Source organism: Lissotriton helveticus, chromosome 7, assembly GCF_964261635.1.
Source record: "Lissotriton helveticus chromosome 7, aLisHel1.1, whole genome shotgun sequence".
Lineage (NCBI taxonomy): Eukaryota > Metazoa > Chordata > Amphibia > Caudata > Salamandridae > Lissotriton > Lissotriton helveticus.
In genome coordinates, this window is record NC_136068.1 from 1,031,781,380 (window position 1) to 1,031,808,079 (window position 26,700).

Consider the following 26,700-nt stretch of genomic DNA (forward strand, 5'->3'; position numbering starts at 1 on the left):
GAATCTTTTAGTGCAGCATATCATGATGATATTGTTGTCTATAGCTTCACTTGGCAGGGTCACCGGATTCACCTTGGCAAGATCCTTGAGCCTTCCAGAGTGCAGGTCTCACTATCAAGGCAAGCAAGTGCCAGATAGGGCAGGGCTCTGTTGTATACTTGGGCCATCTTGTAGGTGGAGGCCAAGTTTAACCCTTACAACCCAAGATCCAAACAATTGGGGACTAGGTGCTCCAACAACCCAGTCAAGTCAGGGCACTCCTTGGCTTGACTGGGTACTACAGGAGGTTTATGAAGGGGCATGGTACCCTTCTGGTACCACTCACAGAGTTGACCTCCAAAAAGCAACAAAAGAAGGTAAACTGGACAGTGAGCTGTCAAAAGGCTTTTGACACCCTGAAAGAAGCAATGTCTCCAGCACCCTTTCTTAAAGCTCCGGATTATTCTAAGCAGTTGATAGTGTAGACTGATGCCTCTGAACATGGGATAGGAGCAGTCCTATCCCAGACCAATGATGAGGGCCATGACCAGCCTGTTGCTTTCATTAGAAGGAGGTTACTACCCAGAGAGCAGTGTTGGAGTGCCATTGAGAAGGAAGCCTTTGCTGTGGTTTTGTCCCTAAGGAAGCTGAGACCATACATATGCCCACGTTTTGCCTAATATTTGATGTAATTCTGACTGATGTACACTGGGTTCCTGCTAACTATTGCACTGTGCAATTGTTCCCTTGATCCTGTCACCAGGTAGGTCGCCCCCCTAGCCACCGCGTGGTCCTCCCCGTGCTGTGTGCTGCGCTCTGACCGCTGTTTCCTTCTGTATTTCTCTCGTTTCCTTAGTGCCTGTGATTTCGCCGTTTTTACCCCTCGTTCCCCTTTGCCTTCTGTTATCTGTTTTATTGGTTTTCCCCTTGTTCCCCTTTTGCCTTCTGTTATCTGTTTTATTGGTTTTCCCCTCGTTCCCCTTTTGCCTTCTGTTATCTGTTTTATTGGTTTTCCCCTCGTTCCCCCTCTACCTTCGGTGCCCTCCCGCTTCCCGCCTCGCCCTCTGCTTCCCGCCGCTGCTCCCTGCGGCCCCGCCCCCCCGCCGTTACCATTCGCCACCCCGTTCCCGCATTCCCAGCTGCTCCTCCCTCCCTCAGCCCCTCTTATGGAGGCCGCACGGCGAACGCGCTGCGGACGAGCGCAGCGGGCGCGCCGATTGTGCGCCAAAGGCAAGCCCCTCTGCGCCCGTCCGCGCCTGGACCACGCCCAGCGCCAGAACCCATGGTCCTTGTCAATGCCAGCGCACCCAACGGACCTACGACACCGCCACCCTCCACGCACTCAACGCCGGCCGAAACGCCGCCTGCTACCGAGCTACACCGAGGCGCACCCACGGACCCTTCACCTGCCAAGCCTGCCGATTCACCTGCCTCCGAACCTGCACCGCGCCCGCCAAGCCGAGCACCAGCAACAACCACCTCAAGTGCATCCTGCTCAACACCCGCTCCGTCCACAGGCACGCCGTGGAACTCTGGAACCTCCTCGACACAACCTCACCAGATGTCGCCTTCCTCACGGAAACCTGGATGAACGCCTCCTCAGCCTCCGACATCGCCATAGCCATCCCGGAGGGCTACAAGATCTCCCGGAAGGACCACGTCAACCAAACCGGAGGAGGCATCGCCATCGTCCACAGAAACACCATCCGCATCACGACCAACTCCGAAGACACCCTCAACGCCGCCGAACACCTTCTCTTCCAGATCCACACCGACCCCAAGACCACCCTCAGAGGCACTCTTATCTACAGACCCCCGGGACCACGCACTCAATTCAGCGAAGCCATCGCAGACTTCACCAGCCCGCACGCCCTCACCTCCTCAGACTACATCCTCCTAGGGGACCTCAACTTCCACCTGGAGAACAACAAGGACTGCAACACCGCTGCCCTGCTGGACAACCTTGCCAACCTCGGACTCAAGCAACTGGTGAACACCCCCACCCACTACGCCGGCCACACGCTTGACCCCCGTCTTCTCCTCCAGCAAGCACATCTCCTTCAGCCACTCCACCGGACTACACTGGACAGACCACAGCTGCGTCCACTTCAACTTCAGGAGAACCACGACCCACCACCACCCGCAACAGGTTCCCCGCAGAAGATGGAGCAAGATCACCGCCGACCAGCTCACCACCTCCCTCAGCCAGAACCCTCCTGCCAACACAACGGACCCCAACGAAGCAGCCCGCAACCTCACACTGTGGCTCACTGACTGCGCCGACGAACTCGCACCACTGAAGAACCCCCAGCAGACCCGGCAGCAGGAAAGCCTCGTGGTTTAACACCGACCTCAAAAACTCCAAGAAAACCTGCCGCACCCTCGAGAAAGCCTGGCGCCACGACCAGACAACAGAACACATGACCGCCCTCAAGAAAGCCACCCGCAAACACCACCAGCTGATCCGCACCACCAAGAAGACAGCATTCAAAGAAAGACTGGACAACAACACCCACAACAGCAAGGAGCTCTTCAGCATCGTCAAAGAGCTCTCAAATCCCAGCGCCTGCAACACCGACATCACTCCCTCGCAAGACCTCTGCGACTCTCTCGCCGCGTTCTTCCACCGCAAGATCGTCGACATTCACAACAGCTTCGGCGCACCAACCACGCACCCAACCGCCAAACCAGCGCCCCCAACCACCACCCTCTGCAACTGGACCCCGGTCAGCACCGAAGACACCACCCGCACGATGAACACCATCCACTCCGGCTCTCATACCGACCCATGCCCACACCACATCTTCAACAAAGCCGACTCCATCATCGCACCCCAACTCCGGAACATCATCAACAGCTCCTTCGCATCTGCCACCTTCCCGGAGAGCTGGAAACACGCCGAGCTGAGCACCCTCCTCAAGAAACCCACCGCGGACCCCACGGACCTGAAGAACTTCCGCCCCATCTCGCTCCTTCCCTTTCAGCCAAAGTCATTGAGAAGACCGTCAACAGACAACTCTCCGCCTTCCTCGAGACCAACGGACTCCTCGACCCCTCACAGTCTGGCTTCCGAGCAAACCACAGCACCGAGACCGCCCTCATTGCAGCCACCGACGACATCAGGTCCCTGCTCGACAACAGGGAAACGGCTGCCTCATCCTCCTGGACCTCTCAGCAGCCTTTGACACCGTCTGCCACCGCACCCTGATACAGCTCCTCAGCAACACCGGAATCCAAGGAGCGGCCCTGGAGTGGATCATCTCATTCCTCGCCGGAAGAACCCAGAGAGTCCGCCTCCCCCTGTTCCAATCCGCGGCCACTGAAGTCATCTGCGGCGTCCCGCAAGGATCCTCACTCAGCCCAACCCTCTTCAACGTCTACATGAGCCCTCTCGCAGCCATCACCCGCCGACACAACCTCAACATCATCTCCTACGCCGACGACACCCAGTTGATCCTCTCCCTCACCAACGACCCCAACACAGCCAAAGCCAACCTCCAGGAAGGAATGAGAGACGTCGCAGAATGGATGAAGATCAGCCGCCTAAAACTGAACTCAGACAAGACGGAAGTCCTCATCCTCGGACCATCTCCCTCCACGTGGGACGACTCCTGGTGGCCCCCTGCCCTGGGCAGCGCACCCAAACCAACGGACCACGCACGCAACCTGGGCTTCATCCTGGACTCCTCCCTCACGATGACCAAGCAAGTGAACGCAGTCTCATCATCCTGCTTCAACACCCTGCGCATGCTCCGAAAGATCTTCCGATGGATCCCCACAGAAACCAGGAAGACGGTCACCCAGGCACTCGTCACCAGCCGTCTGGACTACGGGAACACCCTCTATGCTGGAACCACAGCCAAACTCCAGAAAAGACTCCAGCGCATTCAGAACGCCTCAGCACGACTCATCCTGGACATCCCTCGCCGCAGCCACATCTCTGCCCACCTGAAAGACCTGCACTGGCTCCCCGTCAACAAGAGGATTACGTTCAGACTCCTCACCCACGCACACAAGGCTCTCCACGACACGGGCCCGAAGTACCTCAACAGACGCCTCACATTCTACACACCCACCCGCCAGCTCCGATACCTGGCAGCCAAGACTTGGAACTCCCTCCCCACTCACCTACGGCTGACCCTGGATCACCTCTCCTTCAGGAAACTACTCAAGACCTGGCTGTTCGAGCAATAGCGACTTCCCCCCCCCCCCTCAGCGCCTTGAGACCATCTCGGGTGAGTAGCACGCTATACAAATTCTTGTGATTGATTGATTGATTCCCCAATTGGCAGTTCCTTTAGCACCCTGATGAGTCCCTAGTGTAGGAATCTGGCTCTTTATATAGTGGACCCAAAAGAGGTGCACTGTGTAACGTGTCCAGGGAAACCCCAAAGGAATTACAGAGGCACACATGACACCCTAAATGCCACTTTGTGGTAGTGTAGGTGAGCAGTTAGGCATATCAGAGGGTAGTGCTAAGCATTTATTGCATACACAAAGTCAGTAAATGAGACACACACTCAATAAAAAATCCAAAACCAATTTATAAAAACAACAAATACTTTTATATAAATTTAGATACCAAGATCATCAGAATCGGATAAGTACTTTTCGAGTTCTGAATGTTTAGTTCCAAAATTTGACACATTGCAGTTTCTGGATCGGTAATGATATACTAAGTTAGCAGCGACTTACGGGACAGTTCTTCAGGGCTTCCGGTGAGCAAGGGGAAAGCTCCAAGCCTGCACCATGGTGATAAGATATCGACCACAAAATCAGCTCATATTAGTGGGAGTTGTGCCAAGGCCTGCTCCGGAGGTTATTTTAAGGCTCTGTTATGTAACACACATTCCCTACAGAAACATGAATCCCGATCTACTGCAAGAATATCTTCCTGATTTAATGTTTCTTACAGAGACTTAGCTTACACAATTTTTAAACCCCACATTCAGCAGCAGCCATTCCCCCCTGGATATAAGGTCGTCAGGTTGGACCGCCTTGTCGGCAAAGGAGGGGGTGTAGCTATTATTTATAAAGAAGAATATGTATACAATCCTATTTCCCTGGGTGAGCTGATGGGTGCAGAATGCCTTGGATTTCACTGCTCCCTATCTGCACAGCAATCTCTTGCAGGAGCCCGGATTTATAGGCCTCCGGGTCCAGTAGGCTCCTTTCTCAACTCCTTTAATGAAGTGATTGCAACCCAAGCCCTCAGATCTAGCCATTTTACGATTTTAAGAAGCCTTCGGCTGCCCCCAAAACACCAGCGAATTACAGGCCCATCTCCCTGCTGCCGGCTTTTTCCAAGGTGCTGGACACGAGGTCAGGATCACCGGGGAGACTTCACTGCAAAGATGAGCCACTCGGGCCATCGGTGTCCGGTGCAGAGTGGGCAGGAGACACGGATCCGCATGGATTCGGGGGACCTTGGAGCTGGTTTCTTCTTGGACAGGTCCGCTGTCGGCGGGAGATTGGAGACTTTTTCGAAGCCAACAAGTCCTCCCAGAGGTTTTAGAGGTTGCTGTTGCAAGATAGATCGCAGGGTCGTTGAAGCAGGAGACAGGCCAGTAGGGCTGGGGCCAAAGCAGTTGTCTTCTGCTGCACGGTGTATTCTTTATTCTTAGGCCGTCGCAGATCCCTTTTCTAGGTCTGGGGGAGCCTCCTAAATACTAAGTTTAGGGGGCGTTTAAGGGGAGGAGTAGAGCCAGTGGGCACCTTACCTGAGGTACTACACTCACTATTGTGCCACCCTCCTATGCATAGGGGCATAGACTAGCCCTGATTGGAGGGTCCCCTCATCTTCAAGATAGAGGGGACTGAAAAGTGTGCTTACTTCGCCTCCTCCACCAGAGTGGTGGAGTTGGCAAAGTTGGGTACACCTCTAGCCTTTCTACGTTTTCTGGCCCAAAGTGGGGGCATAAACCGGGTTGCTATCATCTGCCGCAAGCAGCAGAGGGTGGGAGTCGCATTACAAAGGTGGCAGGCCTTTGAAGTTTCCCTTCGAGCACTGGCCCATCTTGGTGGAGATGTTTGACACCTCTGCCCAGCATGTGCATCGTTTCTGGTCCCAGAAAGCAGAGGCTCACCAACCAAGGGTTCAAAAACATGTCTGTGTGTGGCAGGCTTCCTAAAGCCAGTCAGTCCCACAGCAGGTTCGGAAGGTTTTCAGGAGGGCACCTCTGAGCTGCCCTCTGAGTACATGGTTTAATAAATCTCATACTGGCATCAGTGTGGATTTATTACAAGGAGCTGTTTGGTACCAAACACTCCTGGGTTCAGTGAAGCCTTCATAGTGCTGTGAAACTCTAGTTGTCACGTTTCCAGCCCATGTACTGTCTATGGCTTCCCTGACACTTACAATATTAGGGAATAGACCATTAAACTGTAGGGGCATATCTGCTACTGCAGATATGTCTACATCTGGGATATAGTGTACCCTGCATTAGGGCTGTAAGGCCTGCTAGAGGGGTGACACCTATATCTTAGGCAGTGCTTTCTGGCATGGCACACACATAGTGTGCCATGTCGATGCAGTCATTTTTTCACCTCACAGGGGCATGCCAGCTATAGGGGCAGTGGCATGGTCAGCGTGAGGGGGTCCCAGAGGACTCTGTTCAGCCTCCAGCCCCTACGTACCTAGGGGAACACTTACTAGGGAGTTACAAGGGGGCAGAAGTACCAACTGTGGACATGTTTGTAGGGAAAAAACACAGGTTCTGGTAACCTTGACAGCAGGGACCCAGTACTCTACAGTCAAAGTTGGATCAAAACCAGGCAAAATATGAACCCCAATTTCTCACACAGACACAACATTCTGCTGTATAATCAGACTGCTCAAAGCAAAGACCCAACATTGACAATACATGTTCTGATCCCGACTAGAATGGTATACATCTTAGGAAAAATCATTGTTTTGCTTACTTGGCCCTCAGGGAGTTCACAGCAGACTTCCGCTCATCCAGCACTTCCTGCAACTGTCCAACTCGCACTGCAGATGTCCTGCCATAAAAATATTAAACAGAAAATAAAGCGAAAGAGGATATGGAACAAAATAAGGGGTCAAAGGCAATCTAATTATTGGTTCGCCAAAACTACAAGGGCTTGGTGGCCACACCAACGCAAGTGCAACCATTACTCACCTGCTGCTTCGGTGTAAATCCTCCCTCTGCCTGTCAATGGTTTCCATGAGATCCAAGAACTAGGAAGAAAAACAACAGCATGAGCAAGCAGGATTGTAATCACTATAATAGCCTGAAGCAGAAGGCCAGTAACATCAGCAACTTTTACCAGCAGACCAGTAACGTGATCAGTCTGTTTTAGGACAACTGCAACAAAAGCATGAAGTTAGCAACAAGAGCAACCTGAAACACAAACAACTGGGAACTCTGGCTTGGAAGATATATGTGCTGCATTCACATAAAGCACCCTTTGGAATCATACACAATATGCCTCCATTTCATGTTTCATTAACTTTCATTTCCTGGCACACGTCTCATTCACAACCATCTACTGCTCCAGGTTCAAACAGTCAGCTGACACACATTATTCACATTATTCCTCTGGTGCACTCCTCAAATCAGGGTATTGGGGAGAGAGTCAATGACCTGCTTCTTCTTCTCTTCCTTCAGGCTGCAAACCTCCTTGCTAAGGATCAGAGATCGGCTTCTGTTCTCCTTCAGTGTGCTCTGGCGCTCATGATTGTGTGTAATGGCTTGTTCTAGTGAGAAAATGGAAAGCTTTAAATTTCAAGCAGACTGCTTGGCTTCTGAATCAAAGCTACTCAAGCACTTTACACCCCCCAATAATCCTACCTATGCCATAGGTGGAGACAAGGAGAGAGCAGTTTGGGATGACAGACAGAAGATGACAGAAAGGGAATCCTCCAGAAACTGCTTTAGCTATAAACAGTGTAATATTCAATGCACGCCCAGACTCACCAATGGCCTTCAGGATGTCACTGGGGATATTGTTCCCTGACAGGTCCAATTTTCCTAGAGTCTTATTATTGTGAAGACAGTTCAGCAGACTTCTGCCTCCCAAGATTCCAATGTTATTCCAGCGCAAGTCTGTGAGAAAATAGAATAAACAAGGTTAGTTGAAGAAATCACACAAACATCTCTGAGGACAGTAGTAAGAACTGTGGCTCACGCCACAAGGAATCTGTTTAAGGATAGAGGCAAAGGGGTTGAACAATAGTTTCTCCTCCAAATCTCTTTACACCAAGGCAGTGAAGTATCATCTGATACCTGCTGACATTTAATCACCATGGAGCAGAAGTCGCAATGCGCTTGTGATACAAGGATGTATGCTGAGAAACTAAGACTTGGGAAAAAAACCTCAAATCCAAGACTGATGTTACCCCATGAGAACATGCGCCCTAGGCAAAAACAGGAGATGCTCCATCTAGTAATATTGATTATGCTGTATTGCATTAATACCAAGAGACAGAGGGCCTGATTACGATTTTGGTGGACAGGGTTACACTGTCACAAATGTGACAGATATCCCGTCTGCCGTATTACAAGTTCCATAGGATATAATTGAATTGAATTAGGCAGACAGACTATCCAACACGTTTGTGATGGAGTAACCCTGTCTGCCAGAATCGTAATCAGGCCGGAGTGGTTTTTGTGCTTAATTTGTAAAATTACTCATGCCGGGGCCTAAACCTTTGCTCATAAGTTGCCGCTGATGCTGCAGAGGTTGTTGTGCTAAATACCAAGGATACATGGTCTTGCTTCCACCTCATGCATTTTTAATTCATCACCAGACACTCTTTTTCGTCTCTGCATTATCCCTCCGTCTCTGTTTTTTCCTCTTTCTCTTCCTCCTTCTTTCCCCCGCTTATGTTTTTCTCTCAAGGTGTGAGTCGAAGTCCGATGAGGAAAAGTAAGTGCTGGCGCTCAAAAATGAGCGCCAGCAACTACCGGCTCAAATTAAGCACCGAGTGGTTTAACTATAAAAACAACAACCGCACAGTGTCCTACACCACTGATATGAAGTGCTTTATTCATAAAAAAAAAATACACCGGCGGCAAACATTTTATTAGCAGCAGCTGCTGAACCATCATTGTCACTCTTACACATGGGTGAGAGTTCAAACTTGCAAAGGGGTAGATGAAGTTTTGAAGTCACTGGGAAGTGTGGCGATGGGGTCACTGTGGGTTGCACTGTTCGTTTTTTTTAGCTTGGAAAGCTGGGTTTCACCTCTTGGTGCAATTCCAAATGGATGCAGGATGGCTTCAGAGGTCTGTTGGTTGAAGTTTTGTATATGTTATAATGGTCATCACCGATTCAGTGTAATTAGATTGTATGTCAGAGGGGCCAGCAGAATCTCTGTTTTGGTAGGAAACGCAGGGAGTATCAGACTAGGGTATAGACGAGAGTCCTAAGGGAGAGCACACGGAGGAGGCATCCGGCCACAACATACACACTTCAGATTATTAGACCCAGCAAAACAAATGCATCCATCCCCTCTTGCATAGCTGGAGTATACGCGGTCTGTAACATATAGGCAAGGACCTGCACCCCTCAACTTCGGACGAGTGCGGCTCAAACCTCTGCAGTCCCGGTTGGCCCTTGATACACAAGTCTATTGTTGTAGCCCATAAGCCTCCAGTGCAGCCCCTGATCCTACTGGTGCCCCCCGAGCACGCAGATTCAGCAACCCCAGCTCAAAAGGCCCAATCTGGACATGTGGTGTGGATTTTTCCTTTCTGACCCTACCTCCCTAAACCACCCCCATCATTGTTTGTCATCAGTTGTTCTGCCTCCCGCTCACTGACTGGCCCCCTTGCTCCTGAATGACTCCCTCTGGTCCGGGTGCCCCAGTGCTCCCGAAGCCTAGGTTACTAATAGTCGACTAGATCGCCATACCAAAAAGTGGAATGTGTTGTGCATAGAGAGTCACCTACCCCCTCCCTCACGCACCCCTTTGCCTACTGTAAGGACCAGTACTTCCCAATTGCATGACTCATTCCACATCATGAATATCTCCTTATCCATACCAGGAATCCCTCACAATCTGGATTTCCACCAACGTTGACTCTGGCTCTCCCCTTAACACCAGGACTCACAATTTACACATATACCATCCTACCTATTAAACTCACTCCCCACTAAGGTAGGGAAATGAAACTGTAGCATGGACCAAGCCTCATGTAGAGGGGCTGGAAGATTTCAGTATATCCCATGAAGGAGACCAGAGTGAAATAGCTTGGAGGGGAGAACATGGTGGAAAGCTAGCTGCTGCCCGTGTGTCCGTCCGGAAGTAGGGAGGCTGCTTGAGTTGGTGAGAGGGAGGAGGTGGAGAAAACTATTGGATGATTGTGATGAAAAATGCAGCAATACTGAATATGCTATGCCGGAATTAAGCTTTAGGCAACTTGGAAAGCTATTGCAGGTAAAGCATGTACTTGGTGGTGCTGTATGCTGTGTAGGCAAGTGGATTCTGGTCCGATGTGGAGGCGTTTGGTGTAGCCTGGGAGCGACGTGATCAATGCGCATTGTTCCGCAGCCGAGGGACGTGGAAGGTTGTATGCTCTGGAGGAGGGCGGCTAGGGAGGCGAAGAAAGTGTGGGGGCTTACTCCCAGGATCATCGGGGGAAGCTGGAGCGGCTGCACACTGAGTGGAACAAGTGGGGCCAATGCCAAACATGCCGGAGGTATACCTGAGCAGCTGGCTAAGTCTAAACCGGAGAAGGATGGCACAATGGAGCACCGCATATCGGCTGTAGCAGTCAAAAGGATGGTGAAAAGTGCTCACCTGGCTGGTTTCTTCCCAGGTAGGGATGCGACCGGGGTACGGCCAATGAGGGGGAATGGGCAGAAGACTCAGAACCTTAAAAGATACATGCTAAGGAGTCCGGGGACTTTTGGAGGGAAGACTTCAAATTTCGAGAAAGAAAAAACCCCTTAAGATAAGAAGGGGGAGGTATCCTCAATTAAAATTTAAGGGCCTAAACAACAAACAAAAAAATACCCCTGTGGCACATCAGGGGGAGTACATAAAAAAAGAGGTGCAAACGTCTCCTAGGTCTCTTTATACAAAGTAGTGATGCCCTACCTTCAAAATCCAAGCGTCTAAACATCACCCCCTCTCTTAGGTCCTAATTTCAGTTGCAGGAAAAGGGCCCAGAGAAAAGTAAACTGGCGGGTATTATCTCTACTGCTCCTATAGGCCCCGCAATAGCTGGAGTGGTTCGCGCAGCAGATAAAGACATGAGCGACAATATATCACCAGACCAGAATGAGGGGTGGCAGAGAAGTCTCGGATTCCAGTGAGCCCAAACAGATATCAAATCCTGGCCGGAGATTACAATAATGAGGAGGGCATCCGGGAACCAAGCCTGATACTGGGAAAGCCCAGGGTGTCGCGGTAGAGGCAGCTAAAGAAGATCGGTCTCAAAATGTTATGACCCAAATGAAAGAGTCAGTTCAATCAGGGGTTGTCTCACATCGCCCCACTGCATCTGTTCTACAGATGGGCTCTTTGGAACAACTAATGAAAGTGCTCACAGAGGAAGTTAAAAATGGGTTTGCTACATCCCAAGCTAATCAGAAGGAGATCCAGGGTGTTTGTGAAGGATTTGCAGAGAAGCTGGAGTCCCTAGCCCAAAGAACGTAGGCTTTAGAATCATCAGTGGTGGAACTGCAGGAAGGTGCAATGAGGGATAGAAAAGAACTAACCACTCTAAAATCTAAACTCAAAGGAAGCCAAGATAAATTGGAAATGCTAGAAAACAATGCAAGACATAATATCAGAATTCTAAATGTACCTGAAGGAAGTGAGAGGGGGGACATAACATTTGTAGCAAACCTGCTAAAGTCCTGTGGGGTTTGGGAAGGTGCGGTTGAGACCCTGATGCAGGATATTCAAAGGATACATCATGACCCGTTTAGGAAGAACACGGGCAAAATAAAGTGACGCAGAATTATAGTGAACTTCCCCACGTATTCTATTAAGGATAAACTACTGAATACAGCTCTAAAAGCAGGTGCTTTGTCTGGAGAGGGCTTCTCCTTTAATATCAGATCGGTTGGCTCGCAAGCAACCCTGAGTAGACAGTGGGAGCTTGGGAAAAGAGGGGACAATGTTAGGATAATGGGAGGAACTGCCCAGTTGAAGTTCCCAGCCACTCCGCGAGTGATGTTAAACAACAAAATGTTTAATTTGAGGGACCATGAAGAAGCTGAGGCGCTGCTGGATAAGCTAAAGATGAATTAGATATCAAAGATTTTGTAAAATAAGGTTTATGGGGTAGACTATCTCTTTACCCTCTGGATCAGAATCTAGGCCTTTCAGGTTCATACAGAACTGAGTCGCTACTATCGCTAATCGGTCTTCTTTTAGCTTTTCTCCTTTTCTCTTCTCTCTCCCTCTCTTTCTTTATTATAAAATAGGTGTTTTTATATAAACCTCTCTCCTGGATAGGGTTAAAATGGCTCGGTTAGTCAAGGAAGAAGGGGAATGGGTTCTCCAAGGAAGGGTGGTGGTTAAGGGAGCACGGGGTGGAGAGCATGAAGGGGAAAGACAAAAACAATCTCCCATTGTCTTATAGGATATAAAAAGCAGAGAGCGTTATACAGATCGAATGATAAAATACAAAAAGTAATAGTAGCATACAGATCCTGTCCTGAAATATGAATGGATTAAGGGCTGGACATAGGAGAAGGAACATTTTCCAAAACCTGAAGGATGCCCTAGCCCCAAATAATAATCTTATAGGTGTCACACTTAAATAAGGCGGAATGTTTAATGATCTGTAAAAAACTGAGGTGGCTTAGGCAGTTGGTTTGCAGTGAACAAAATTGCCACTTGAAAGGAGTAATCATATTAATAAAAAAGCAAACAGAGATATCAATTTTGGAGTGGAAAGTAGTTAAGATGGGAAGGTGGGTTATTGCGGTCTTGAAAATATTTGGTAAGCATTATACGCTGGAAAGGGTATTATGGCCCAAATATTGATGATATAGAGCCCTTCCAAGCTATGGCCTCAGAACTGATTCAGTTTCGATTTCCGATCATTTGGGCAGGCAAATTTAACGTAGTAATGGACTATCATCTGAACAGATCTAATAATAGTCAATCAAGATTTAATCCTAAAATGCAATCTTATATTAAATCTTTAATGAGACAGTTTGGACTGGGTGATATCTGGCGAGATATGCTTAATATCGGACAGCAGTTTACCTTTCATAATCAAAAATATAAACACCACTCGAGGACCGATTTCTTTTTGAAACATAAATCTTTAAGAATAGATGTCAGAGGTATCAGACATCTTCCCGCTCACTTGTCTGATGACGCAGCAGTTGTTTTAGAGATAAAGGTGGAGATGGAAAGAAAAGAACGAAGATAGACATTAGAGAGATTGTTACTAAATGATCAGGCTATAATAGATATGTTAAAGGAAAAGACAATCAAGTTTTTTGTGTTTAATAATACATCTTCACCCAAAAATGTTGTTTGGGATACATACATGGCATTTATAACAGGGGTAATGATCAGTATTTCAGCACAAAAGAGAAAGGAATATAGGAATAAGACTGAAGAATTGGAACAAAGGATAATAGCACTTGAGCTGTGTAGAGAACCTTCAGGGGAGGCAGACCTTATTGAGAAGTGGCAGGAGGAAAGATCTGGGTATAAACGTGCTCTAACCACTAAGCTAGATGGTAGGGTTCGCACACGATGGGAAGCTAGTAAATTAGTGCATTTTATATATCGCGAAAGTGCCGGGAAACTCCTGGCTTGGAAAATAAAAACAGAAACTATAGAAAATGATATAAACAAGATCAAAAGTACTGGGAATAACTTAAGGGAGGGACAGGTGATCAAGCAAGTCTTTGTGGACTTCTTATATGGGGACCTATATACAGATGATCTGCGTACTTCGGAAGCTCAGGTTAACAGTTGGCTAGAGGGTCAGACTGTGGAGAAACTCTCAAGGGAAAAAGAATGTCTAGAAAAAGAAATAAAGCAGAATGAGCTCTACGCAGTGATAAAAAAGGGAATAAAGGGTAAAAGAATAAAGCAGTGGGTCCAGATGGGCTTCCAAATTAATTTTATTTAAAACTTATGACCCGTATTGACTGAACTCTTGCAGATATCTGGGAAGATGGAGCACCCTTACCAAAGTCCTGGGAGGAAACTGTAGTGACCCTAATTTAAAAACAGGGGAAGGATCCAAAGTCCTGTGAGGCCAATAGACCACAATCCCTTCTAAATTGCAATTATAAATTCTATGCTACCATCCTTGTCAATACATTAGTAAAGTGATTGGGAATGTAATAGCAGAAGATCAAAGGGGTTCATGAAACGTACATATGTGCATCATTTAAGTCATGAACTTATAGGCACAATTGATCTGGCTGTGGAGCATAAAAACACTTGCTATCATCAAACTTGAGGCCTTTAATAGGGTGAACTGGCAATTTCTGTATTCTATACTGAATCATTATAATATGGGTGACAAATTCTGCAGGGCTGTACAGGGGATATATAATGCTCCTGTTTAAATCCAAGTTTTAAAATAACTAGGGGGACCAGACAGGTCTGCCCCTCTTTCCGCTCCCATTCAATTTATATATTGAACCTTTTGTAGAAAAAATTAGGTTGGAACAGCAAATCCTTACCTTCGAGTCTGGCACTTGGCAGAAACAAATCTCTTGATACGCCAATGACGTTATGGTCTATACACAAAATCTACGTTAACTGTGGACAGCTTAGATCGAGTGGTGGTAGAGTTTGGGAAGATTGCAGGATAAGAGGCAACCCCAACTAAAACAGAGGTAATGGTTTGGAACATGGAGGAAAGGCATAATCTGATAAAAGAGGAGATAAAATATCTGGGAATAAAATTGGGCCGCTCATTAGGGAAACTGGCGGAATTAAGTTTTAAGAAAACTATGGCGGAAACGAACAAGCTAATAGCTGGGTGGTCACATCTCCTGTTAACAATCCTTGGGGGGGCCAACTTAGTCAAAATGTCAATCCTCCCCAAATTCACATTTCTTTTTAATATGATACCTCTACACTTGAGGAATATATGGTTTCAACAACTCCATAGTAGGATAGATTCCTTTGTATGGGCATCGAAGGGAAGAAGAATTGCAAGAAGGAAGTTGAGGAAAAAATAAGATAAAGGAGGCATTGCGCTACCAGACTTCCAATTATATGATTGGGTTTGCCAGCTATAAAATGTCAGACTTCTTCTATCAGATAAATGTGGGGCAGAAGGTGCGAGGCTGCGGGAGACCCTGCTTAAGAAGTTGGGAACTGGTGGGCCCAAATTTAAGTTTAAGTTTGGACACCAGAATTAAAAAGAAAAAATCAAATTAAAGGTGTGGCAAGCGGCAGCGCAATTGTGGGAACAGATCCGACGCACAACAAATCTACCATACTATAGTAAGCACGCCCCATTGTGGGACTCTCCGGGCTCCCCAGAATTTTTTGAAGATAGGTTGGCAGTAAGGCTTAGAGAAGCTGAAATTACCAAATGGGGCCAGATCTTTCAAGAGGAGCAACTATGTTCTTGGGACTTGTTCCAACACATGACCAAGATGACGGTGTCCAAGTTCAAATTTTTACAACTGCAGAGCTGGGCCCAGTCTGTGGGAGAGTATAAAGGTGGAACAAATGATATGGAAGAGCACCTCATCACAAGCAAGCAACAAAAGAAGATGGTGGCAACCTGGTATAAGTTGATCATGGACATTCAAGGCGAAGGGGATAATATGCCAACTCAGCTTTGGGGTGGATTAATCTGGTCTGCAAACGCTGAACATTTGTGGCAATTATCTTTCAACATATTATATAACGTGGTCAAGCCAGCATATCTAAGGCGAAATAATGTATTTTCTCTCCATAGAGAATTTTGGTCCCAGAGAAGACTAGCGAAACTGAAGGGAACAAAGGGGATGCACTGTGCAGGCTTATTGAAGTTGATGACGCCCATATGTTTGAAAGTTGCCCCTCCATTCAGCCTTTTTGGAAGGCTGTATGTAAGTTTGTGACAGATCTCTTACATTTGCAACTAGAGGTAAGCCTTGAATTAATTTTTTGGGGTTTGCCACCCGAGACGGGAGCTAAGTTCGATCTTAGCAATAAGCTGGCCTTTTATGTAATACTATTAGGAAGGAGGCTGATGGGGGGGCGTGTCCGGACGCCGATGGAGCAGGGAGCCTAAACCTGAGCTCCCGCCGGAGATCCCCCATCCAGTGCCATCCTGCCTGATATAGAGGGGTCCCAGACACAGGCGACACTCCCCCAAACCAACGAAGTGTAGGGGGGCTGAGCGGCGCTGTGGAAGAAGCAACAGAAGCGGAGTTGAGAGGAAAAATATGAACTTGGCAGTGGGACCCCGAGGTTGGACAAGATGGTTGCCGCAGTCTGACTGGTGGCGTCTGGAGGAGGCCGGGAGGCCCTAAACACAGCAGGCTTTTGCCACAAATACAAACAAAGACGGAGAGTCCGTACCCTCGCTGCCCAAAACCCAACAGTAAGGAAGCATTACGGAGGAGGGTGCGGGCGAAGACGGCGAGCAACCTGTCGTGAAGACATAGCGGCGGGCCCGCACTGATAAACAGAGGGCACTGAAAAGCAAGAATTCTGAGACCGGAGCATTCACACCGGAAGCGGGGGAGCAGCAAGCGGAGGACAAGCCCGGGCAGAATATACATAACAGGTGAGTAGGTCGCGGGCCAGACAAGATGGCGACCGTGGCCTGAGCTGGGGCAGACAGCGAAAACTGAGAGGCCCCAGGAGCAGTGAGCTTGAGGAACTGCTGGCTGGGAGAGATGAGGACCCGGAGCACTCACTGCCCAGTAACTAATAAAAAGGCTGAGTGGAGGAGGGCCCGGGAGAAAGAAGTGCAAGGGCTTTCAAGAACACCTAGAGGCGGCATGAAGAGCCTGGAAGGCTGTCACTGATGGCCTGGAGGCGCCGAGGGCCTGCTAGCGAGTGAGGAGCCCTACTCTCATGAGGAGTACCAGAAGACGGGGAGGCTGGAATCTGCATCTCCCTAATTATAACAAGGAGAGAAGGCACCGGGGACAGTGAGGGAATGCCACTTGCAATAATGTGGTAAACATCAGCAGGTCCATTTCCTTTATTAAACTAGCACAGAGAACAAACACCACCTTTGCCAGCAACACAGCAACTACTAAATGTAGAGTTGTGACACAGTGGCAATACAAAGAGATGGGGCCCTGAGCAGAAGGGAAACAAGCACTGCTAGAAGCAAGGGCAAGTAGATTTGTGACGCGGTGACATCACAAAAAGATTGAACACGGAGCAGAAGAGAAACAAGCACTGCTAGTAATGGGCACACACTACCACAGACAATCTGTGGAATGAGATAAAGGGTCTAACGAGTGCACGTGGTGACTGGTCGGACCACATGGAGCACAGGCCTGAGTGGTCTGCAACAAAGAAGAGGTTGCATATGCACAACGAAGCAAGAGGGACGGCGAGAGAATCAAATTACTGACCCTAGTGGGGAGGGGTCTGTATTTGGAGCTACAGAAACCGCACCGCAGGACATGCGCAAGTAAGGCCCTGACGCTCCAAAAGTGAGGATTAAGTGAAGGAAGGGCATCCCAGCAACCTATAGACGGTGGGGCCAGTGACCGAGGAGCACTTTACGTGAAGGATATTGGAAGGCAGGTGGCTGAGTGACTGAGCAACCTAGCACACAGGTACTATAGAACACCAGAAGAGACCCAGACGGAGGACACCTGGATCTTAGCGAGAAGGGTGTGGAAAGAACCACAAGACCACTGACCAAGGACGGTGGCACGGGAAAACACCTGCGGAAAACATTGAAGGTGGGTGAACACCTGGGGGAGGCCTAGATGGAGGCATTTGGGGAGAGAGAAAGCCCCTACCAGTGGACAACTGCGAACATGGGGAAAGCATCCAAAACGAGTGATAAAGAGCAGCAGGAATATACTGGAGAGTACGCTGTTGATTCAAGGCTGCGGACAGGGACCCTTAGCGAGATGAAAGAAGCCCACAATAACCCATCTCTCTACGACACCCTACAGGCTACAGAAACATCCAGATCAGCTGGCGAACCTAAGACTGATAGGCTCCGGGAAGACATGGGCCTGCTGAGGGCCGATCATAGGAAGCTAGCAGACCGGGTCACAACAGCAGAAGGAGATGTCCGAGACCTAAAGCCACAGGTGAGCTTGGTTACCCACAAACTTACGGACATTGAGAAAAGGTATCACATGTTAGAGCTGAGAGCAGAGGACGCAGAAAATAGGGCACGGCACAATAATATACGAGTCATGGGCCTGCCGGAAAAAGTTGAAGGGAACAATATGAGTGCATACCTGGAAAACTGGATCCGCACCGAGGTGACAGAAGAAGGCCTGTCCCCATACTTGTCACGACGTCAATGGCGTTTACCACTAACCTCTGAAAGATGTCAGCAGGAACGATGGATGGATGACTAGTCCCCCTCCTCTCCGGAACGCACAATACACAGTGTAGGGGTAACACAACTATGTATGAATGCCTCCCAGGGAAAAAGGGGAAGGGGATAAACAATAAAGGTTGTTCCGAAGGGCTTCTGGGAACTGTCTGGATGCCGTCCACCCACTCTCTCGCCAGTCTCTATGTCCCCCCGGTGTTTGCTGCAGGTAAGGAAGGAACAAGAACCAACAATTAGAAGCCAAGCACTGCACAGAACTCCCGGTAACAAGTATTCACAAGATGATAGGTACTAACTGTTGAGGTGGACGGGAGCGCTTGAAATGCCCTCAGGAAAACAATACAGGAAACAGCACTTCGTCGAGTGTAACCAAGCCTTCGCAGGAGCAGCCTGACAACTGGCTGCAAAGGTTTCCAAAAGTCGACAAAAATCAGCAAGGAATGTGTAAACATTAAAAAAAAAAAAAAAAAAATCAGCAAGGGTTTTCTTCTTGTAGCGCGCACCGGTACCGGCACGCCTGGATGCACCAAAGGAATTCCCCAGGAAGAGTACAGTGACGGAGACGACAACGCGCTCCTGCGCGGGTCTCACAAACGCCACTAAATATAGCGAGAAAGGAATTCCCCAGGAAGAGTACAGTGACGGAGACGACAACGCGCTCCTGCGCGGGTCTCCCAAACGCCACTATCTTTAGCGAGGCCGCCCGTCTTATTTATGCGGGGACTCGCTGAATGTAAATAGCACCAAAAACAGTATCGAGGAATGCGGGGAAGCAGAATCCGTTCTGCTCAAATGACAAAAGTACCTGACTCTCTGCTCCGGCTACACAGGCAAGGCTCCGTCCTGAACAAACGCAAGGTCTGGATTGACAAGCCCCGAACCGTTACCTCGGAAGGCTTTTGTCAATCCAACACTTCCGTTTCCGTGTCTGCTGGGTCTCTGGGGAATGTAGTCCCGCAATCGCCAGGCTCCCTCCAGTGGCGATATGCGGGAACCACATCTTCTGACCACCGCTATCCGTCCCTTCCTGTGCCTCACACCCCTGGTAAGCGCTACAATACTATGCCTTGGTGCGGGCTCATAGATTCCCTGCAAGGGCGCCCTCACCCGGAAGGACACCGAGACCTGTGGTAATGCGGCTACTCTTCTATAAAGACTGAGATCATGTGCTGAGCCAGGCACGGATTAAAGGACACCTCAAAATAGACAACAGCACCGTTAGGATCTTTCCCGACTTATCCAGAGATGTGCAGAGACAGAAAGCATCCTATATCTCAGGTAAGCGAAAATTTTGACAAATGGGGATACCTTATTCTATGGTGTTCATGGCCAAGCTACGGATAATCTCAAATGGGGGAACCAAGTTCTTCGGCACACCACACAGGAGGTGTGGGACTGGCTTGAGGAGCAAGGCCCACAAGAACGGAGAGGTGCGGAGCAGGAGCGAGATTTAACAAGACCCCCAGGGTAAGGAAACCCAAAAGCCTACCAACGGCAGAGGAAACTTAGCGAGACAGGGAGACTATAGCATCACTGAAAGCTCATGGGACACGAGACACCTCTGCATTGTCAGGAGAGTACCCAAGAGAATCAGACTCTGATACCAGTTCGAGCACGATGGGGGAGGCCAGCCCGGTCCTTCCCGGGATGACTCCCAGAACAGCAGATAACATCACTTGAGGGACATAAGACATGCAAGTAGCAACCAGGAATCTTGAGCAGGGGGAGTTGGGATGACCCGAACACGGGCTCACATGAGCAGACGGAGGGCGCCGGACCTGATGGTCATATGCATTATGCACTGGGGTGGGACCCTGCAGGGGTGGGGAGGGTCTCTCCTGCAGGTGAGTGCTAGCCTCGTCACTACCCGAACTTTGGACACTTGTTCTAATTGCACACCGTTGCATAGTTTGGATGAGGGAGAGATTCTCTCTGGTCTTGGGGAGGGGGCATTGGGGTGTTTACTTAGTTATAAGTTGGGGGCACTGCTGCCTACCAAGAGGGACCATGAACTGTAGTAACAAGGATCACATCACTCAGAGTAAGTCGCTGGAAGCTGGCCATGTAAGGGGAGATCAGATAGAGGAAGGAGAGAAGTTGTAATGCCAAAGCAGACGACATATAACCTCCTATCATGGAATGTCCGGGGCATGCACTCTATGCACAAGCGCTACAAATTTTTCTCCCACTTAAATATGCGAGGGATTTACATAGCAATGCTGCAGGAAACTCACACTTTGGCACCTGAAGGGGCGGCATTACATCGGCGATGGAGGGGACAGTCATATTACACCTCATTCTCTGCGTTTGCAAGAGTGGTATTGATCTGGATACGGGCGGGGGTCCCATTCCAGCATACGGGGCACAAAGTAGATCCAGAGGGTCGCTACGTAATAGTGACAGGGAGGTTAGACGGGCAGAACATAACGCTAATAAACATATACGGACCGAATGTAGAACAGGGGGCATTTCTAGAGCATGTCTGGGACCTCTCACATGTTCACAACTTACATGTGCCGCTGGATACTCTTCTATGTTCACCTGACAAACATGCACTACTTCAGGGCATGGAATACCAAACATGTACTGTGTCAGAGCACAACCTGATATTGACTAGACTGCACTGGGGGATGCAACAACAACCCATTCCTACATGTCGCCTAAAGCCCGAGGCACTGGAAGACCAAGATTTCTTACACAAAATCAGGGGTCATATTACATCATACTTTGCGGATAATGCACACTCCACTGACTCCAGGTTAACGGAATGGGAAGCCTTCAAGACAGTAATCAGGGGACGATGTATGGCGGTGTCCATTGGAGTGCGGTGAACACTGCTTACAGATATTAAAAGGGCAGACAGAACGTTGAGGGAGATTGAACTTAGGTGCCTGGACCACCCCGAACTAAGCCAGGAATTACTGGAGGCGAAGGAAAAGGTAGCTGTGCAAGAGGACTGATTAAGGTGCTTTGACAATAAAGCATATACAGATAGGACCAATGCTGAGAGGGATAAGGCGGGCAGACTATTGGCATGGCTTGCCAACCCCACTCAAAGGGGGAATACTATAATCGAAATAGCAGACCCGGCAGGGCACCCATTATAGAGGTAGGAAGCCATAAATAATATATTTCATAGTTGTTATGAACAGATATAAAGGTGCTCTGGACCTAGGAGGGAAGGGGAGATAGAGGAGTACTTATAGGAGCTTTGCCTCCATACCGTATCCGCGGAGGACGCAGACCAGCTAGGGGCAGAAATATCGGGAGCATGAAATCAGTGCGGCCAATAAAGAACTGGCGAGAGGGAAAAGCCCGGGCACAGATGGGCTCCCTAATGAGTTTTATGCAGCGTATGTGGAGGAATCAGCCCCTAGGCTAGAAGAGATGTATACAGAGGTTTGGGAGGGAGGTCAGCTACCAAACACCACTCGGGAATCCCACTGCTTAAGCCTGATAAGTCTCCTTTGGAATGTACGGTGTACAGAACCCTGTCGATGCTGAACCTCCATTTCAAGATCCTGAGTAAGCTATTGGCAACAAGGCTACTTCCACATATGACATCTCTGGTACACCAGGACCAGGCGGGTTTTATCCCAAGCAGAAAAACGACCCTGAACATACGCTGGTTACTTTCCATCATGGAGTTGGGGGCAGTAGAGGAGCGGGAGGGTGCGATATTCGCAATGGATATAGAGAAGGCCATTAATAGTCTTGAGTGGGAGTTCCTCTACGCCGTCCTAGCACAAATGGGGATCGGGCAGGGTTTTATACAATGGGTGCGACTGCTGTATGCTGGCCCGGTGGCGAGGGTCCATACTGGATGCACGATATCCAAACAGCACCGGGTGGAGAGGGGCACATGACAGGGGTGTCCCATCTCTCCATTGCTGTTTCCATTAGCAGTGGAACCACTAGCGTGTAGGGCATGATCCGGAGAAGATTATGGAGGGCAAAGGCACCACATAGCGACTTCCTACACTTCCTCAAGAATGTGGAGGGGGAGCTGTGAGGGGCAAAGAATATGATGGAAAAGTGTGGTGCATTATCGGGTCTGCGGGTTAATTGGCAGAAGTCTTGGCTATTCCCAATGGAGGCGGGCACTCCACCGCCAGAGGACCTGGGTGAGCTGCACAACAGTAAGGAAGCATTACGGAGGAGGGTGCGGGCGAAGACGGCGAGCAACCTGTCGTGAAGACATAGCGGCGGGCCCGCACTGATAAACAGAGGGCACTGGAAAGCAAGAATTCTGAGACCGGAGCATTCACACCGGAAGCGGGGGAGCAGCAAGCGGAGGACAAGCCCGGGCAGAATATACATAACAGGTGAGTAGGTCGCGGGCCAGACAAGATGGCGACCGTGGCCTGAGCTGGGGCAGACAGCGAAAACTGAGAGGCCCCAGGAGCAGTGAGCTTGAGGAACTGCTGGCTGGGAGAGATGAGGACCCGGAGCACTCACTGCCCAGTAACTAATAAAAAGGCTGAGTGGAGGAGGGCCCGGGAGAAAGAAGTGCAAGGGCTTTCAAGAACACCTAGAGGCGGCATGAAAAGCCTGGAAGGCTGTCACTGATGGCCTGGAGGCGCCGAGGGCCTGCTAGCGAGTGAGGAGCCCTACTTTCATGAGGAGTACCAGAAGACGGGGAGGCTGGAATCTGCATCTCCCTAATTATAACAAGGAGAGAAGGCACCGGGAACAGTGAGGGAATGCCACTTGCAATAATGTGGTAAACATCAGCAGGTCCATTTCCTTTATTAAACTAGCACAGAGAACAAACACCATCTTTGCCAGCAACACAGCAACTACTAAATGTAGAGTTGTGACACAGTGGCAATACAAAGAGATGGGGCCCTGAGCAGAAGGGAAACAAGCACTGCTAGAAGCAAGGGCAAGTAGATTTGTGACGCGGTGACATCACAAAAAGATTGAACACGGAGCAGAAGAGAAACAAGCACTGCTAGTAATGGGCACACACTACCACAGACAATCTGTGGAATGAGATAAAGGGTCTAACGAGTGCACGTGGTGACTGGTCGGACCACATGGAGCACAGGCCTGAGTGGTCTGCAACAAAGAAGAGGTTGCATATGCACAACGAAGCAAGAGGGACGGTGAGAGAATCAAATTACTGACCCTAGTGGGGAGGGGTCTGTATTTGGAGCTACAGAAACCGCACCGCAGGACATGCGCAAGTAAGGCCCTGACGCTCCAAAAGTGAGGATTAAGTGGAGGAAGGGCATCCCAGCAACCTATAGACGGTGGGGCCAGTGACCGAGGAGCACTTTACGTGAAGGATATTGGAAGGCAGGTGGCTGAGTGACTGAGCAACCTAGCACACAGGTACTATAGAACACCAGAAGAGACCCAGACGGAGGACACCTGGATCTTAGCGAGAAGGGTGTGGAGAGAACCACAAGACCACTGACCAAGGACGGTGGCACGGGAAAACACCTGCGGAAAACATTGAAGGTGGGTGAACACCTGGGGGAGGCCTAGATGGAGGCATTTGGGGAGAGAGAAAGCCCCTACCAGTGGACAACTGCGAACATGGGGAAAGCATCCAAAACGAGTGATAAAGAGCAGCAGGAATATACTGGAGAGTACGCTGTTGATTCAAGGCTGCGGACAGGGACCCTTAGCGAGAGGAAAGAAGCCCACAATAACCCATCTCTCTACGACATCTCTCTACGACACCCTACAGGCTACAGAAAAATCCAGATCAGCTGGCGAACCTAAGACTGATAGGCTCCGGGAAGACATGGGCCTGCTGAGGGCCGATCATAGGAAGCTAGCAGACCGGGTCACAACAGCAGAAGGAGATGTCCGAGACCTAAAGCCACAGGTGAGCTTGGTTACCCACAAACTTACGGACATTGAGAAAAGGTATCACATGTTAGAGCTGAGAGCAGAGGACGCAGAAAATAGGGCACGGCACAATAATATACGAGTCATGGGCCTGCCGGAAAAAGTTGAAGGGAACAATATGGTTGCATACCTGGAAAACTGGATCCGCACCGAGGTGACAGAAGAAGGCCTGTCCCCATACTATGCCTTGGTGCGGGCTCATAGATTCCCTGCAAGGGCGCCCTCACCCGGAAGGACACCGAGACCTGTGGTAATGCGGCTACTCTTCTATAAAGACTGAGATCATGTGCTGAGCCAGGCACGGATTAAAGGACACCTCAAAATAGACAACAGCACCGTTAGGATCTTTCCCGACTTATCCAGAGGTGTGCAGAGACAGAAAGCATCCTATATCTCAGGTAAGCGAAAATTTTGACAAATGGGGATACCTTATTCTATGGTGTTCATGGCCAAGCTACGGATAATCTCAAATGGGGGAACCAAGTTCTTCGGCACACCACACAGGAGGTGTGGGACTGGCTTGAGGAGCAAGGCCCACAAGAACGGAGAGGTGCGGAGCAGGAGCGAGATTTAACAAGACCCCCAGGGTAAGGAAACCCAAAAGCCTACCAACGGCAGAGGAAACTTAGCGAGACAGGGAGACTATAGCATCACTGAAAGCTCATGGGACACGAGACACCTCTGCATTGTCAGGAGAGTACCCAAGAGAATCAGACTCTGATACCAGTTCGAGCACGATGGGGGAGGCCAGCCCGGTCCTTCCCGGGATGACTCCCAGAACAGCAGATAACATCACTTGAGGGACATAAGACATGCAAGTAGCAACCAGGAATCTTGAGCAGGGGGAGTTGGGATGACCCGAACACGGGCTCACATGAGCAGACGGAGGGCGCCGGACCTGATGGTCATATGCATTATGCACTGGGGTGGGACCCTGCAGGGGTGGGGGGGGTCTCTCCTGCAGGTGAGTGCTAGCCTCGTCACTACCCGAACTTTGGACACTTGTTCTAATTGCACACCGTTGCATAGTTTGGATGAGGGAGAGATTCTCTCTGGTCTTGGGGAGGGGGCATTGGGGTGTTTACTTAGTTATAAGTTGGGGGCACTGCTGCCTACCAAGAGGGACCATGAACTGTAATAACAAGGATCACATCACTCAGAGTAAGTCGCTGGAAGCTGGCCATGTAAGGGGAGATCAGATAGAGGAAGGAGAGAAGTTGTAATGCCAAAGCAGACGACATATAACCTCCTATCATGGAATGTCCGGGGCATGCACTCTATGCACAAGCGCTACAAATTTTTCTCCCACTTAAATATGCGAGGGATTTACATAGCAATGCTGCAGGAAACTCACACTTTGGCACCTGAAGGGGCGGCATTACATCGGCGATGGAGGGGACAGTCATATTACACCTCATTCTCTGCGTTTGCAAGAGTGGTATTGATCTGGATATGGGCGGGGGTCCCATTCCAGCATACGGGGTACAAAGTAGATCCAGAGGGTCGCTACGTAATAGTGACAGGGAGGTTAGACGGGCAGAACATAACGCTAATAAACATATACGGACCGAATGTAGACCAGGGGGCATTTCTAGAGCATGTCTGGGACCTCTCACATGTTCACAACTTACATGTGCCGCTGGATACTCTTCTATGTTCACCTGACAAACATGCACTACTTCAGGGCATGGAATACCAAACATGTACTGTGTCAGAGCACAACCTGATATTGACTAGACTGCACTGGGGGATGCAACAACAACCCATCCCTACATGTCGCCTAAAGCCCGAGGCACTGGAAGACCAAGATTTCTTCTACGAAATCAGGGGTCATATTACATCATACTTTGCGGATAATGCACACTCCACTGACTCCAGGTTAACGGAATGGGAAGCCTTCAAGGCAGTAATCAGGGGACGATGTATGGCGGTGTCCATTGGAGTGCGGTGAACACTGCTTACAGATGTTAAAAGGGCAGACAGAACGTTGAGGGAGATTGAACTTAGGTGCCTGGACCACCCCGAACTAAGCCAGGAATTACTGGAGGCGAAGGAAAAGGTAGCTGTGCAAGAGGACTGATTAAGGTGCTTTGACAATAAAGCATATACAGATAGGACCAATGCTGAGAGGGATAAGGCGGGCAGACTAATGGCATGGCTTGCCAACCCCACTCAAAGGGGGAATACTATAATCGAAATAGCAGACCCGGCAGGGCACCCATTATAGAGGTAGGAAGCCATAAATAATATATTTCATAGTTGTTATGAACAGATATACAGGTGCTCTGGACCTAGGAGGGAAGGGGAGATAGAGGAGTACTTATAGGAGCTTTGCCTCCATACCGTATCCGCGGAGGACGCAGACCAGCTAGGGGCAGAAATATCGGGAGCATGAAATCAGAGCGGCCAATAAAGA

At 49.4% G+C, this 26,700-nt stretch overlaps 1 protein-coding gene across 5 annotated transcripts in view; it reads right to left on the minus strand.

The window, feature by feature from the left end:
* The window catches only part of LRRC45 (leucine rich repeat containing 45), a 446,362-nt gene that overhangs the window by 247,716 nt on the left and 171,946 nt on the right, over positions 1–26,700 (minus strand). For all 5 annotated transcript variants that reach the window (XM_078653779.1, XM_078653776.1, XM_078653775.1 and 2 more), the window contains 4 exons: positions 7,917–8,045; positions 7,584–7,696; positions 7,119–7,177; positions 6,901–6,978 (listed from right to left, as the gene is read on the minus strand). In XM_078653779.1, the coding sequence (XP_078509905.1) occupies positions 6,901–6,978; positions 7,119–7,177; positions 7,584–7,696; positions 7,917–8,045 (379 nt within the window). The remainder of the gene's footprint in view (positions 1–6,900; positions 6,979–7,118; positions 7,178–7,583; positions 7,697–7,916; positions 8,046–26,700) is intronic.